Below are 15,379 nucleotides of genomic sequence, written 5' to 3' on the forward strand. Positions count from 1 at the left end.
GAATGCCAGGAACAGTGTCATTTGGCCAACAACACAAATATTCTATAATGCCTCTTGAAAGTCAGCAGAGAAGCACGCCTCAGCAGGGAGGGCATTCTGCAGATTGGGAGCCAGCACAGAAAAGGCACTGCCGTGGGTCAACACCAGCCAGACAGCCCCAGTGTACAAATGGCAAAGCCATTCAAGAATAAAAAAATTCCTTCCCAGTAGCACCTTAGAGACCAACTAAGTTTGTTATTGGTATGAGCTTTCGTGTGCGTGCACACTTCTTCAGATCTGTATCTGAAGAAGTGTGCATGCACATAACTCATACCAATAACAAATTTAGTTGGTATCTAAGGTGCTACTGGAAGGATTTTTTAAATTTTGTTTTGACTACGGCAGAGCAACACGTCTACCTACCTATAACCATTCAAGAATAATATATATATTTTTAAAATGTAAACCAGTGAAGGCTTAAGATCAAAAGCAAAACCACCTGCCGTTACAAATAGAAAAAGCAGGGTTTCCCCGATCCCAGTGAAAGTGTGATGAGAAAAAGGGCCCTTTAAACCTGCTATACAGGTAAACAGAGCAGAGCAGTCCAGGGTGGGGATGATGCTTTCATAATTGGGGAGTCCTTTGGGGAGGATATGTGTGTGTGTTGGGGGTTGTACCCAGAGTAGGGCAGGTTCTTTGGGGGCAACGGTGGCCTTGGCTCAGCATTGCCTCCTTCAAATACCCGGCCCCTCTTGCCTGGCCCCAAGATGCAACCCCCACCCCGGAGTCCCGTCTTTCCTCCTTGGCAAATTCTGGTGTTCTCTTGCTCTCTGGTAACCACCACCTTTGTGTGTTTGCTGTCCTACCTTTATTTATCACTGTTCAGACTGTCTTTGGAGGTTATGACCATCCTTTGTCGCTGTGAGAATATTGAGACGTCGGAGGGGGTCCCACTGTACGTAACGGGGGTCGCACAGGTAATAATCTGCCCGCTTCTAACCTCTTGTCCCTAACCGGTCTCCTTCTCTCCATTCTTTCTCACACAGCGGCAGAGCAGCAAGCAGCGACCGTGGCGGCACAAGGACTTGAGGGCTTGCTCTTCTTAATATATTTTTTCCTTTCTCTAGCAGCCGCTCTCGGCACCAGCGCTTTCTCTCTCCTTCGCCTTCCTCCTCCCCCTTGTCTCTGGCTCTTGCTACCTGCTGTTGCACCCCATGGTAATGGAGAGAGAGAGAGGGAGAGAGAGATGCATGCAAAAGCTCTTCCAAAATTCTCACAGGGTTCTGGGAACACGGCTAGCATCCGCTCGTCCACCCCCTCCGCCCCTCCGCCATTGCCACATCCGCCTGCTTCACCAGCCTCGCACAGGGACAGAAAGGCAGCTGTGGGAGAGAGAGAGAGAGAGAGGGAGAGGAAAGAGGGGCCTAGGATCCTACCCCTTGGGGACATAGGAGACTTCCTGAGCCAGTCCCAGAGCAGGCTGTCCTGTGGCACCTGAAATGTGTCAGGAAAAATACATCCTCTGCCTGCCCCCGCCAAGGGCAGATCAGCCTGAGCTGGATGCACCAACCTTCTGACTCGCTGCAAAGCATCTTCCTGTGTCCTAGCCCTGATTGACAGCAACTCTCCAGCATTTCTGGCAGAGAAGGGTCTTCCCAGCCACTAGCCCTTCTCTAAGTTTAGGGGGCTGCCCCCATGCAAAGCAGGTGCTCTGCCCCCCCTGTCAGTAGTAGGGTGTTTGGTTGGCCAAGTCGACTCTGTGAGCTGAACACACCACCCATCAGGTGAAAAGCACATGCCTGGCAAGTGCGTTTGCTTCTCCGAAACTTCAATCCCAACCTCCCCCAGCCAGGGCTGGCCCTCCAGGCGTTGTTTCCAGCATCCCCGACCATTGGCCATGCTGGCCTCCCACCCTGATGGGAGTTGGGCAGGGCACCTGGCCAGAGGAAGGTTGATAACAACTATAATCAGCCCCTTTCTCTTAGTATAACCGTGGAGGGAATCGAATGTTTCCACCTAAGCAGCAGAAGGCCTTCTGTAATCTGTGACAGGCCCACCTGCCTTCTGTAGTACCGTGTCCAGAAGGATCAGAGCAGCCTTCCTCAGCCCAGGTGATGTGGACTACAGTTCCCATCAGCCCCCCACCGTGCCAGTGCAGCTATATGATGATGCTGGCGCTGGTGGGAGCTGTAGTCCAGAACACCTGGACGGTTAGCAAAGCCCGGATGGCAGAGCCTGTCATGGTGTGTATGCGTTTTTTTAAAATACATTTGTGTGTCTCATTCAGCCAAGATTAAAAGAAAGCTTGTGTATGAAACCTTTCCCGCAGCTCAGCTCATAGGAACAAAAGCCAGCCCAAATGGGGGGTGGCTTTTAAATCCTAACTCCCCAAAGATTTTCAGCCTACGCACAATTTCTCCACCTCGGAGGAAACCCGATATTTTCCCCGCATCTAGACAGTCTCCAAGGGTGACCCCAGCACACTACAGTAGCCTAGCCTCAACCTCACAGGGGGTCCTTCTTATGATGCTTAGGTTCATAAACCAGCCAACATCCCAGGAGCCTGCTTCCTCAGTCCTTTGCCCAGGCAGCTTCCAGCGCTGACCTTCAGTGTGGACACACTAGGGTGCTTCAGGCAGGCAGCTGTCCTTCTGAGGCCTGAGAAGTAGGAGGGGGCGCCCCCCTTCTGGGAGGAGAAACCTCGCAGTGGGGCCTCTTTGTGTTTACCTGGTCCATGTGGCTTCAAGGCTTTTCTCCACTGGCTTCCAACACAGCCAAGCGGCCCTCGTTTTTTTAGGGCTGGGGGTGGGGGAGGGAGCCCCCTCTAACTTTTTGGCCAGGCAGCCGTACATCTTGCATCTGCATTACCTGGGAGGAAAGCAGCAGGTGGCCCTGAGCCACAGGGGAAGAGAGCTGAGCCTGTTACCTGGAAACGTGCCAATGTTTTACGTTTTTTGGCAGGATTTCCCTAGAGATAATGACGTTACAGCCCAGGTGCGAGGACGTAGAGACGGCGGAGGGGGTAGCTTTAACTGTCACAGGTGTGGCCCAGGTACAGTAACTTGAAAACACCTCCTTTCAGGAATGCATGCCTCTGTAACCCTTCCTGGTCTCTCCCTCCCAGGGGAGCGAGAGAGGCGCTGTCTGCTCCAAAAACACCGGTCCTTTGTTCGATAGCTGATTCTCCCCCTCTACCGCCAGTTTGCCGCTGCATGGTCCCCCACCCACGAGGCCCTTGCTTCTCTCCCACCTGGGCAGCAGAGGGCGCTGTCGCCACTTGTGAAAAAGCCACACGCACCCCTGCTCCTGGGCTGCTGCACTGCCACCCTTGGTCCGAACTCATGCTGGTTGTCAAGACGCTCTGGAATATTTCTTCGGTGTTTTCTCCCCCTACATATGCAAATGTTCTAATTGTGGCGGGCCTGAAACCACAAGGAGCTACTGGTTTTCCTGGAGGGCCTCTTTGGAGCAGAGTGTGGTGAGCTGGCCCCACCCACCTCTGTGTTGCTGTTGTTCCCCTAGGAGATAGCTAGCAAAAAAACCACACCCCTTGCCCCAGTTTCTGCTGATTTCATGGACCCCTCCTGGGTGGGGGTCCCCTTAGGTTTGGCCCAGTCATCTGGTCTACCGCAGGGATAGGGGCACTCCTGCTGTCCACCAAAAGTCACTGGGCTACCGTCACCCCAGACCATTGGCCAGAGCTCCAGACCTGGCCCAGCTCCTGAGCTGGTGCTTCGTCCACCCTCTGTCTCTGGAGTGCTGCTGGCTGCAGGGTCATTGCAGCAGAGGAGCCATTTTGCAGCCAGAAACGTCTCAAGTTTATCAAGACACTCAGCCCCCCCCACCCCCCCAGCAAGTACCAGCTAACTCATTCCGAGTCTGGTTTTCTTCCATAGGCAAGCACCCACAAATGCCAGAGGCGCAAGCCCCCTTTAAAAAACGGGTGTGAGGCAGAGGGCCTTCTTGGTAGAGGCGTCTGCCCTCGCATCGGATGTCAAACAGATAATGAACTATATTAATTTTAGAAGATATCTGGAGGCAGCCCTGTACAGGGAAGTTTTTAACGTTTGAGGCTTTATTGTGCTTTTAATATTGTGCTGAGAGCCACCCAGAGTGACTGAGGCAACCCAGGCAGATGAGTGGCCTATAAATAATAAAAGTATTATTATTAAAATATTATTACTTCAGCCATGCTTGTCCAGCAGGAATTTCCCTTGAACAGGGACCTGAACATCGTGGCTAATCTCCACGGTCTTATTGGGAAGACGAAGGGAAGGTCCGTAACTCAGTGGGCAGAGCATCCACTTTGCATGCAGAAGATTCAGCCTCCACCTGCATCTTCAGGTTGGGGAGAATATCCCAGCCTTGAAATCCTGAGCCATTGCTGCCGGTCAGTGCAAGCAGTACTGAGATCGATGGACCCAGGGGTCTGAGTCTAAGGCAGCTTCCTGTGTCCCTGCAGTGCTTTGCGAGGCAATTCCCACTGTTCACCCCACCCCACCCTGGCCCCTTTTATAGTTCTAGGAGGGGCAAAGTGGCAGGGTGAGGCTGGAAGCTTCCCAAGAGCACCCTCCCATCTTACTTTCAGGGAATAGGGACGTGGATTTCAGGCAGGCCGATAGAATGGGGGGCGGGAGATTCAACTGATGGCGTCCCAATGAGGCTTCCATCCCCCTCCTTTCCTCACCCTAATTGGCTCTTGGAAGAGTGGTCAAGAGAACCCCCAGAACAGCGCAGAGGAGAGCAGGGATTATTCAGTGGGGCAAGTAAATATGCTTGCCCTGGGGGACATTTCTCCTTAATAAGGCACTGGGATTCCTCCCATCACATCTGTCTCCTGTCCCTTTTCCTCCCATCGTTATTTTTGAGTTTTCTCTGGGGTTGTGCAATGTGGCGATGAACTCCTGGCTTCCCCAATTAAAACAGCTGTAGGATTTTTATTTTTTAAAAGTTCATTGCCTTCGTAATCCCAGCTGTGTTAACATTAATAAAGCCTCTGTCTCCTGCTATTTTATGTATATTTTATCAAGCCTGCTGGCCGGCTCACATTTTTAATTTGCTTTTTAATTTTTATTTTTTAAAACAACAACAACAACAACAACCTCCTCCTGGGAATGGTTTTTTCTTTTTCTTTCTGTGCCATTTGGGTGCATTCTCTTTCCTACCAGGCCAGACGAGAGAAGGAATTATGAGGTTGTATCCGATGTTATTTCTGCTCAGAGTACACCAACTGAAGTGATAGGAATGACTGAGTGAGATGCATCAGTTTAATAGGTCTGCTCTGAGCAGAATCTAGTTGGCTAAGACCCCTAAAGGCTAAAGGGGGGGGGGAGAAACTTGAACCTTAGGAGCGGCCCCAGGATGGGAGAGTGAAATTATGTCCAGCCTACACAGACATACAAGCTTCCTTCCTTCCTGGTGGATAACCTGCAGAGTCCAGTACAGACCCCCACCACCCAAACTTCCCTGGCTCATTTTTTGCAGTTGGGATAAACAGCTACCCCCTTCCTGCCGATCTCAAGCGGCGCTTGCAATCCCCAAACGGAATAATCAGCTGAAACTGGTACAAGAGAAGCTTGCTGGCTTTTCACCAGCTTGTACCATCCACTGAGATCCAGCACCAAGGGCCTTCTGGCGGTTCCCTCATTGTGAGACGTGAGGTTACAGGGAACCAGGCAGAGGGCCTTCTCAGTAGTGGCACCCGCCCTGTGGAACGCCCTCCCACCAGATGTGAAGGAAATAAGCAGCTATCTTCTCTTTAAAAGACATCTGAAGGCAGCCCTGTTTGGGGAGGTTTTTAATATTTAATGCTGTATTGTTTTTAACACTCGATTGGGAGCCGCCCAGAGTGGCTGGGGAAACTCAGCCAGATGGGCGGGGTGTAAATAAATAAAATAATAATAATAATAATAATTATTATTATTATTATTATTATTATTATTATTATTATTATTATTATTATTTCGGGAGAAAGAGAAAAGCACTCAGGTGATCTGGCCAGCCTGCTTACTCTCAAGAGCTCCCAGTTTTAAGGAAATGACTTTTGGGGGGGGGGGGGAGAGCAGAAGCAAGTTCGCATATATTCTGACATTATGATGCCAAACCTTCTGAATTGTTCATGCAGGGGTGCTTTTGAGCTCCGTGTGCAATGGGTTGATGCCTCCATTGCCTCCCTGCAGCAGGAGCAAGAGGGGGGTGGGCTCCTGGTTTTGCTTACAGCAGATGGGGGACCCTGTGGCCCTCCAGCTGTTGCTGGCCTCCAACTCCCAAGTTTCCAAGGGAATGATGGGAGCTGGTGCCCAGCAACATCTGTAGAGGGGTAGCAATGGCCCCAAACCTGGCTTACAGAATGTCCTCCTCTTGGATGCAGAGCCAGGGTGCCGGGACCCCCAGAACTTGTGGCCTTGCTGCTTTGAGGCTGCTTCCTCTGGGGCCACCCATTCTGTTGGTTTGCTCTCCCGGATCAGGAACCGATGCAAAGAGTTTTAAAATCAGGTACAGGGTTCCCCTGCAGCCTGCCTCCTAACAAAAACTCCCGGTTTGCTGCTAATGGGTATGAAGAGGGCTGCTGGTGACCTGATCCTTGTGGGGCAGAGCTGAGCCGAGCCACCCCAAGGGTGCCCCAGTGGTCACAGGCTCTGCTTCTGTCACTAGCCTATCACTTCGTTGACCGTATTGACCCCTTCGTGGCTCACGTCAAATGTCTTCTTCTTTTCTCTCTCTCTCTCTTTGCCTGCAGGTGAAAATCCTGACCGAAAGGGAGCTTCTCGCGGTGGCTTGTGAGCAGTTCTTGGGCAAGAACGTGCAGGACATCAAGAATGTGGTCCTCCAGACGCTGGAAGGGCACCTGCGCTCCATCCTAGGTGGGGGGCGTGGCTGGGGAGGCGCCCCTCTCTCGCTTCGCATAAACGTCTGGAAATAAGCGGCTGCGAGGATTGGTGTTCCCAACACTGTTTCAGTAGCATTTTTTTTTTTGTCAAGGGGGAAAACATACGTAAAAGTAACTGGGATATTAAATGCAGTGTTACATACATTTAACTGCTTGGTCGCATTCAAAATGTCGTAAATACACAGGTGGTGCTTTTATTGTGTGAAGCTGACGGTTCTTTAATCTGAGGCAATGGCAGTCTTCAACTTCTTATGGAAGCTGTGGTATCTACAGTTCTAGGCCACATCAACAGAGGTCTTGTGTCCAGGTCAAGGGAAGTCATAGTACCCCTCTATTCTGCCTTGGTCAGACCACACCTGAGGTACTGTGTCCAGTTCTGGGCACCACAATTTAAGAAGGATGTTGACAGGCTGGAAGGTGGGCAGAGGAGGGAGACCAGGATGGCCATGGGCCTGTAAACCAAGCCTGATGAGGAGCAGTTGAGGGAGTTGGGTATGTTTAAACTGGGAAAGAGGAGATGGAGAGGAGACAGGATGGCCATCTTCCATTATCTGAAGGGCTGTCCCATGGAAGAGTGAGCAAGACGGTTTCTCCTGCTCTGGGAGGTAGGACTCGAACCAATGGATTCAAGTTACAAGAAAGGAGATTCCCACTAAACATCAGGAAGAACTTTCTGATGATAAGAGCTGTTCGACACTGGAATGAATTCCCCCTGCAAGTCCCCTTAACTGGAGGTTTTTAAGCAGAGATTAGATGGCCACCTGTCATGGATGCTTCGAGATTCCTGCCTTGCAGAGGGCTAGACTAGATGACCCTTGGGGTCCCTGAGCCAACTCTACAATTCTACCGACTCTACAGGAGTGTCCCTATTTTCCTGTTGTAAAGAATTTTTTAGATATATTTAGTGAGTTTTATCAAGCGTTCACACGTTGCAGAGCATGTTGGAACGATGTTTGTGGGTTTTCCATGCTTTGTTGCTTATTGATTATGTCAGGGCATTGTGATTGCTTGCAACTTAGGTAGGGAATGTTTTTTATTCCCTTCCAATTCCTTTTACATACAATTCCCCTGGACATAATAAAAAAGTACTGTTGAATTGCAGTCCTTTCAACTTCAGTGTGCATGTCGCTGCCTGAGAAGAGCTAGCTAAACTTTTTCTCCTTGGGGAGCATAACCATTGACCCCATCTGCGCTATTATATGTTTAAAGCAGCATTGCACCCCTTTAAACGTTCATGGCGCCCCCCAAAGAACTCTGGGAGCTGCAGTCTGTTCAGGGTGCTGAGACCCCTGTTCGCCTCCCGCAGCTGCAGTGCCCAGAGTGGTTTAACAATCAATCCTTCCCAGGGAATGCTGGGAATGGTAGTTCTTTGGGGAGCATAGGGTTCTTGGGAACAACTCTGAGCACCCTTAATAAATTACATATCCCAAGATCTTTAGCGGGCAAGCCATGACCGTTCGAAGCAGTACAATGACTGGTTCAGATGTTTAGTGCAGATGGGACCTTTCTTTCTGCTCACTTGGCTTGGCAGAAGCACATGCCGTACGGGCGTCTCCTGGACTCCCTTCTTCATAGCCACTTTGCCTCCATCGTGCCAGCCACCATCTTGTCTTCTGCCTCCCCCTTCTGCAGGGACCTTGACCGTCGAGCAGATCTACCAGGACAGGGACCAATTTGCCAAGCTCGTGCGGGAAGTGGCGGCTCCTGATGTGGGCCGGATGGGCATTGAGATCCTGAGTTTCACTATCAAGGTACGAGCCGCGTCCCTTTTTGAGTTAGCCCTCGCTGCCTCCTGTGGGAGGGAGTTCCGCAGTCTAACTCTGCGCTGCGTGAAGAAGTGCTTCCTTTGCTCTGACCCTCCAACACGCAGCTTCGTTGGAGGCCTGTGGGTTCTAGGATTACGAGAGAGGGAAGGAAACCTCCATCCAATGTCTCCATGCCAGACATCATTTTTATATGCCTCTCGTCATGTCTGATCATCTGTTTCAATACCCCAGAAAGGCCTTTGTTGCTTAGTGGATTATTCAAATACAAAGGAAGCTGCCGTACACAGAGTCAGGCCATCTAGCTCAGTGCTGCCTGCACTAACAGGCAGCAGCAGCTGTCCAGCTCTACCCTGAGATGCCATTGGGGATTGAACCCTTGGCCTTCTGCATGCTACTCAGAGGCTCGGACGCTGAACTACGGCCCTTGCCCTCGAAGAGGCAGGGAAGTCCCCGGTCTGCATTCCTGTCCGCTGAGCTACGTCTCTCTCAGATTTCCTGAATGGAGCAATTTCTCTCCTCCCCGCGCAGGATGTCTACGATAAAGTCAGCTACCTGAGCTCACTAGGGAAGACCCAGACCGCTGTGGTGCAGAGAGACGCTGATATCGGGGTGGCTGAGGCAGAGCGAGACGCCGGCATCCGGGTACGTCAAATGGCGCAGGAGGAGAGGAGAGGCCCGTCTTATGCTCCTGCCCAGGCTCCAGCGTCACTCTGAGCGTGGTCAGCTGACCTCTGCCTTCTGACTGTTTTCCTCCTGCAGGAGGCAGAATACAAGAGAGAAATGTTGGATGTGAAGTTCATGGCGGACACCAAGGTAGCCGACTCGAAGCGTGCCTTCGAAATGCAGAAAGCCGCCTTCAGCCAAGAGATCAACATAAAGGTGCGTGGAGAGGATTGGGACTCAGAGGAGCGCTTTGGGGCTTCGGTAGAAAGAACTTTCTAACTTCTGGGGTGGGTAGGTGGGTGTAGGAGCCATCAGCCAGAGTGTTCACCAACCACCAAGATGTTTGAGAAATTGGTTTCTCTGAAATGGATCCGCACAGCTGCTGCCTGCCCACAGCAGAGACACAGTGCTGGTGTGCAGGCAGGATAAAAATTGGGAAGTGGTTTCGGTGACAAAAGGGAAGAATAAATAGGTTGTGGAACGGAGACCTGGAAGAGGAGGCTAGTTGAGTTCCAGGCCCCAAGTTCCAGGTGTTAATATTGGTATATAAAGCCTTTAGCAACTTGAGACCAGCTTACCTGTGAAATCACCCTTTCCCATATGCACCCACTCAACCTGCTTTGATTGGTGGAACTGACTCTGTTACAGGCACTATATATTCCCTGTTCTGCATTTGTAAGAACTTGATCTTTTAGTGGGGCAGCACCTGCACTTTGGAACTCCCTGCCTATTGATACCAGGCAGGCAAGGAGTCTTTAGGCCCCCGCTACGAATTCTTGTTTTGACAAGCCTGCACTGACGTTTAAACACCTGGTGCAAGTTCTAATCTGCTTTTAGTCTATAGTCCATTGCAACTTGAATGTCTTAAGTTATTGTGGTTAATTCTTTTTATTGATAATTTATTGAGGTGGTTGTTTTTCACAGCCAAGTGACATATAAGTTAAAGTGAATTTACAGTTTGCAGAGAGGGGGTGAGGACATTGTCACACAAGGACAGGAAAATGTAGGATGCTGGTGTAACCCAGTCCTGAGCCTCAGAGTGATTTATAGGGCTCATCAGGACGAAGTGGGGGCTTTTTTTCAATTGCAGGCCATGTAACCTCCTTGTGGCCCCTTCCCCATCTCTTTGCAGACGGCACAGGCCCAGCTGGCGTACGAGCTGCAAGGAGCCAAAGAGCAGCAGAAGATCCGCCAAGAGGAGATCGAGATTGAGGTCGTGCAGCGCCGGAAGCAGATTGACGTTGAGGAACAGGAGGTCATCCGCATGGACAAGGAGCTCATTGCCACTGTCAAGTTGCCAGCGGAAGCAGAGGCGCACCGCATGCAGGAGATTGCCGAGGGAGAGAAGTGAGTGGGGCTGCAGGGTGGGGTTTCCCTTCCTTAGGGGGCCTTGCACAGCCAGAGGGGCCTGGGGATGTGTCCCCAAGTAAAGCTACCCATGGACCCCCCTGTGAGAACTTTTGCTGCGTGGAGGGTCTGGAAAGCCCCTGCTCTGAGCCACCGCTGGAGGAGGCGTCCCACTCTTAGGCCTTGTGTGCCCCACATCCTAGGGGGAAAACTTAGACAAAGCTCTCTCCCTCTCAAGGGTGAAGCAGGTGCTGATCGCTCGGGCCGAAGGGGAGAGGATCCGCAAGATCGGAGAGGCGGAGGCCCTGGTGATCGAGGCCATTGGCAAAGCGGAGGCTGAGAAGATGAAGCTCAAGGCAGAGGCCTACCAGCAGTATGGGGAGGCAGCCAAGATGGCCTTGGTCCTGGAGGCCCTGCCCCAGGTGAGGAGGCGGATGGGGATTGGGGGGGGGGAGAGAGAGAGCTGCCTGCCTCTCTCCCCCTTGGGTCTGCGCCTGGATCCTGACACACTGCCTTCTCTCTCTTTCTCTCTCTCTGTCCCTCTCAGATTGCTGCCAAGGTGGCCGCACCTCTCTCAAAGGTGGATGAAATCGTCATCCTCAGCGGGGAAAACAACAAGATGACTACGGATGTGAACCGGCTGCTGGCTGAGCTCCCTGCGTCCGTCCATGCCCTCACAGGGGTCGACCTCTCCAAGGTGAGGTGGGCAGGGCAGACAGGAACAGACTGCCTGCCCTTTGAAATATATATATATTTTTAATGCTGCTTTAATTTCTGCTTCTTTTCTTAACTGGAGCTCACAGCAGATGGGCCACTGGCCTGATCCAGCAGGCTCTTCTTTCTTCAATACCAGAACTCATTGGAGACGCTGGTGAAGCTGAATGATGGGGGTTCAGGAGGGACAAAAGGGGAGTCCTCATTCTCACAGCATATACTTAAACAATGGCATTGACGGCCACACAACATTCAGTGTTAGTGGTCCAAACGAGTGGGTTTATTTTTATTATTGAATTAATTTCTATACTGCCCTTCATCTGAGGATCATAGAGCAGTTTATAAGATGAAAACATCAAAATACGTAGTATAGTAACAAACAGAAATAATAATTGCCCCACCACAGGAAGGAATGTTCTTGCCTGGCACCTAAAGATATGGAACAAGGGCAACAGGTGAGCGGATTAAGGAATTGTTTTGGAGGATATGGCTGTTGGGCTACCAGCCACAATGCCCCTGTGGCAGTGTTGGAGACAGTGCAGGTGAAACTCAAAAAATTAGAATATCGTGGAAAAGTTCGTTTATTTCAGTAATTCAGCTGAAAAGGCGAAACTAACATATGAGATAGACTCATGACATGCAAAGCGAGATATGTCAAGCCTTTATTTGTTATAATTGTGATGATTATGGCGTACAGCTGATGAAAACCCCAAATTAACAATCTCAGAAAATTAGAATATTGTGAAAAGCTGCAGCAGCTATTCAATCCATAACACCTGCAATGGGTTCCTGAGCCTTTAAATGGTCTCTCAGTCTGGTTCAGTAGGAAGCACAATCCTGGGAAAGGCTGCTGACCTGACAGTTGTGCAGAAAGCCATCACTGAGACCCTCCATAAGGAGGGAAAGCCTCAAAAGGTAATTGCAGAAGAAGTTGGATGTTCCCAAAGTGCTGTATCGAAGCACATTAATGGAAAGTTATGCGGAAGGGAAAAGTGTGGAAGAACAAGTTTCACCTGTAAATGCCCCTGAATGCCCGTTCCTCGGAACTGCAAGGGGGAGAGTGTTGCTGTTGCGCTCAGGTCCAGCTTAGCTGTTTCCTACAATGGGCGTCTGTTTGGCCCCTGTGAGAACAGGAAGTTGGACCAGGCAGGGCCCCTTTTGGTCTGATCCAGCAGTCTCTTCTGATGTTATATGCATTTGGATACATCTTAAGCTTCCACAACCAGATGGTTCCCAAGCTTAAGGAGTAGTTTTTTGCCTACATTTGGGTGCCATTTTGAATTCCCCAGCGACGCTGAGTCCAGGCTGCTGCTGAGTTCCGGGCCCAATTAAAGCCTTAAACTGTCAGGACTGCAATATCTCTCCCCTTATGAACCGACCCAGATCCTGCAGTTGTCCTTGGAGGCCCTTCTTTTTGTGCCTCCTCTGCAAGGTATCTGGAGGGTGGCAACACGAGAACGGGGCCTTTTCTGCGGTGGCTCCCCGTTTGTGAGATGCTCTCCCCAGGGAGGCTCCCCTGGCACCTTCATTATACACCTTTAGCTGTCAGGCAAAAACGTTCCTCTTCAACCAGGTCTTGGGCTGATTAATATTCAACAGCCTTTTAAATGTGTAGGGCTTGGGGAGGGGGGCTTGTTTCTATTTTGTCGTTTCTGTTTTAACTATTTATTTGTGCTTTTGCCTGAGAACCTTTGAGGAAGGGTAGCATATAAAGAAGTAAGAAGCTACGGGAAGGAGGAAATGGTCCCTGACGGTCTTTGTCCCACCCTCTCTTCTCCCTCGCAGATCCCGCTCATTCAGAAAGCGACCGGAGCCCAGGCCTGAGAGGAGGCCAGCTGGTGAAGAGCCCCCCCTCTCCTTCCATTTATGCACTTCCCACCGACTGCCGCAAACACTGCGAGCTCCTCTTCATCCGTGGAGATGGTGGGGGCTACTCTCGGGTGCCTTATATCTTTTTCGGGGGATCTGAGCGGGGGGGGGCGCCCCCGCTAGTCCTTGCATTTCCAATAGAGGTTTCCTTCTTTTGTAACCCCCCAGCCCCGCTCTGTGTCATGCTAGCCAACACTTTCTCCCCTCTCTTGTCTGTGCTCTTGCAAAGTCTGTGCCTTGACCGACCGCTGCGCCGTTCTCGGGGCAGGGAGGACGCACCCCCAAATTGGGAGGAGGCTCGATGCTGGGCCCTGCTGCCCCAGTTGAGGAGAACTTCCCCCTTCCATATGCTTTTGTGCTGCGGAGGGGACACGGCCCTTCAAGGCGCTGATGGGGGGTGTCCCTGGCCACTGCCCCTCTCGGTGCCAATGGCGGATTGAGATTGAGCCATATCTGCCAGCGGTCCCTGTGCTCTTGTAGCTCCAAAGGGGGCAGGCGGTGGAGGCCGCCATATTGTTACACGCCCGCTCAGCCCAACCCCTTGCCGGGACCTCAAGCCGTGGGCACCTGGCGGGCTTCCCCGCAGCCCAGGGCCAAATCAATGCCACGACCTCTCGTTCCGCAAACGCCATGAACATATCTTGCTCGCCATCAGTCCGAATACACACACAACACACACAGTGCCTGATTTCTTCGGTGGTCCATCACACCTGCCCTGCATCCACAGTTGGCAGAAACCTCAAGAACCCCTCTGGGCATCCTGCCTTCTGCTCCCATGTCTTGCAGATGCCCGCCAGGCCGTGGTCAGCCTGCTTATGCTCCCCGGGGCTCCTTCACCCACCCCTCCAGAACTAGGAAGGGAGAGGAAAGGCGCGCGAGACTCTGGCAAACTGCTTGTCTGCTTTCTCCCTGAACCGTGGGAGAGAGGGAGCCGGTCTTGTATCCTAAGCAGGGAATTTCGAAGCAGTCCCTCCCTGCCCCACTGGCGAGAGGCCCTGGAGCCCGTTGCCTGGCATTACCCAGTGGTTGGCATTACCCTGTGTGCACTAGAATGGAAGGCACCTGCCTTCTGCACCTCTTGTCTTGCAAAACGCAGACCCCTCTCTTTCCCTGCTCCTCTGTGCCGTAGAGATCCCCTTCTCCCTTTGCAATTTGCTACATGGTGCCCCCACCCTCCAGATGCAAACATGGCTCCATGACAGTTTGGGGGAGGTGCAGGAGGGCAGTGGAAGGCCTCCCCCCCCTTTTGCAGGGTTTCTATGCACCTTCCTCCTCCCCAGTCTGTACTGTTCACACAAGCGTCTGTACTGTTTATTATTCTTACATGTGAAGCGTGCCTGTTTGCTCTCCGCATGCGGGGGGGGGGGGGTATCCCAGCCATGCTTTCTTGCAATTGCCTCCTGTGCAGGCTGCTGCTGCTGCATTTCAGAGCCCCCCCCCCTCACTTTTTATACCCCACCTAAGTACTGTGAAGGAGGTGGGAGGGTGCCAAGTTCTTTATTTTTATTTTATTCGGAGCAGGATCTGGGTTTGTGCCGCCAAAGGTTCAGTGTGGGGTCTGGAAGCTTGGGTGGAAGCGAGGGGCTCTTTGGGGCCCAAGGATGTTTCCCTCACCCCCCACCAGACACAGAAAGGCCTGGGTGGTGCCCCTCTGTCAGCTTTCAGGGAGAGAGCACTGGATTCCTGTCCCCATTTTACCTTCCCTCTTCTCCCCCCCCCCATCGCCTGCTCTCCTCCCCCCCCCCCACGCCACGCGTTCTCTGCATGGATATGTGGTGCATGACCGCCTGTGCCAGGATTCGCCGGGGGCCCCGTGTGCATCCCAAGTGTGAAATAATGTACAATAAAAAGTTATTGTGACCTCACCAGGCCGCCTTCGTCTCGTCTTTTTCCGTCCTGGTTTCCAAAGAGGAGACGGTGCAAGCGGGAGCCTCTCTGGGGTGGTGGGAACCCCACTGCTGCTCTTGGGAGATACAGGGGGGCTCTCCCCTTCCCACCCCACCTGCTGTGGGTCTCCAGGCATGGCTCAGCTTATTATCACATTTCTATCCTGGGAGTCATTCTGGACTCACAGCTGTCCATGGAGGCGCAGTTCAATTCTGTGTCCAGGGCGGCTGTCTAGCAGCTGTATCTGGTACACAATATGAGGTCC

General features: G+C 51.9%; 1 protein-coding gene across 3 annotated transcripts in view; it reads left to right on the forward strand.

The window, feature by feature from the left end:
- Positions 1–15,092, forward strand: part of FLOT2 (flotillin 2) — a 27,834-nt gene extending 12,742 nt beyond the window's left edge. Inside the window, exons 3-12 of one of the 3 annotated variants that reach the window (XM_083715226.1) lie at positions 866–934; positions 2,941–3,031; positions 6,719–6,842; positions 8,501–8,619; positions 9,163–9,276; positions 9,394–9,513; positions 10,430–10,644; positions 10,883–11,066; positions 11,192–11,341; positions 13,144–15,092. In XM_083715226.1, coding sequence (XP_083571352.1) covers positions 866–934; positions 2,941–3,031; positions 6,719–6,842; positions 8,501–8,619; positions 9,163–9,276; positions 9,394–9,513; positions 10,430–10,644; positions 10,883–11,066; positions 11,192–11,341; positions 13,144–13,182 — 1,225 coding nt within the window. In that variant the 3' untranslated portion in view covers positions 13,183–15,092. Of the gene's footprint in view, positions 1–865; positions 957–2,940; positions 3,032–6,718; positions 6,843–8,500; positions 8,620–9,162; positions 9,277–9,393; positions 9,514–10,429; positions 10,645–10,882; positions 11,067–11,191; positions 11,342–13,143 lie in introns of all 3 variants that reach the window. The other 2 variants (XM_083715224.1, XM_083715225.1) reach the window with 2 other exon arrangements.
- The last annotated feature ends 287 nt before the right edge of the window (positions 15,093–15,379 follow it).

This window comes from Podarcis gaigeae (genome assembly GCF_964106915.1).
Source record: "Podarcis gaigeae genome assembly, chromosome: 15".
Taxonomy (NCBI): Eukaryota; Metazoa; Chordata; class Lepidosauria; order Squamata; family Lacertidae; genus Podarcis; species Podarcis gaigeae.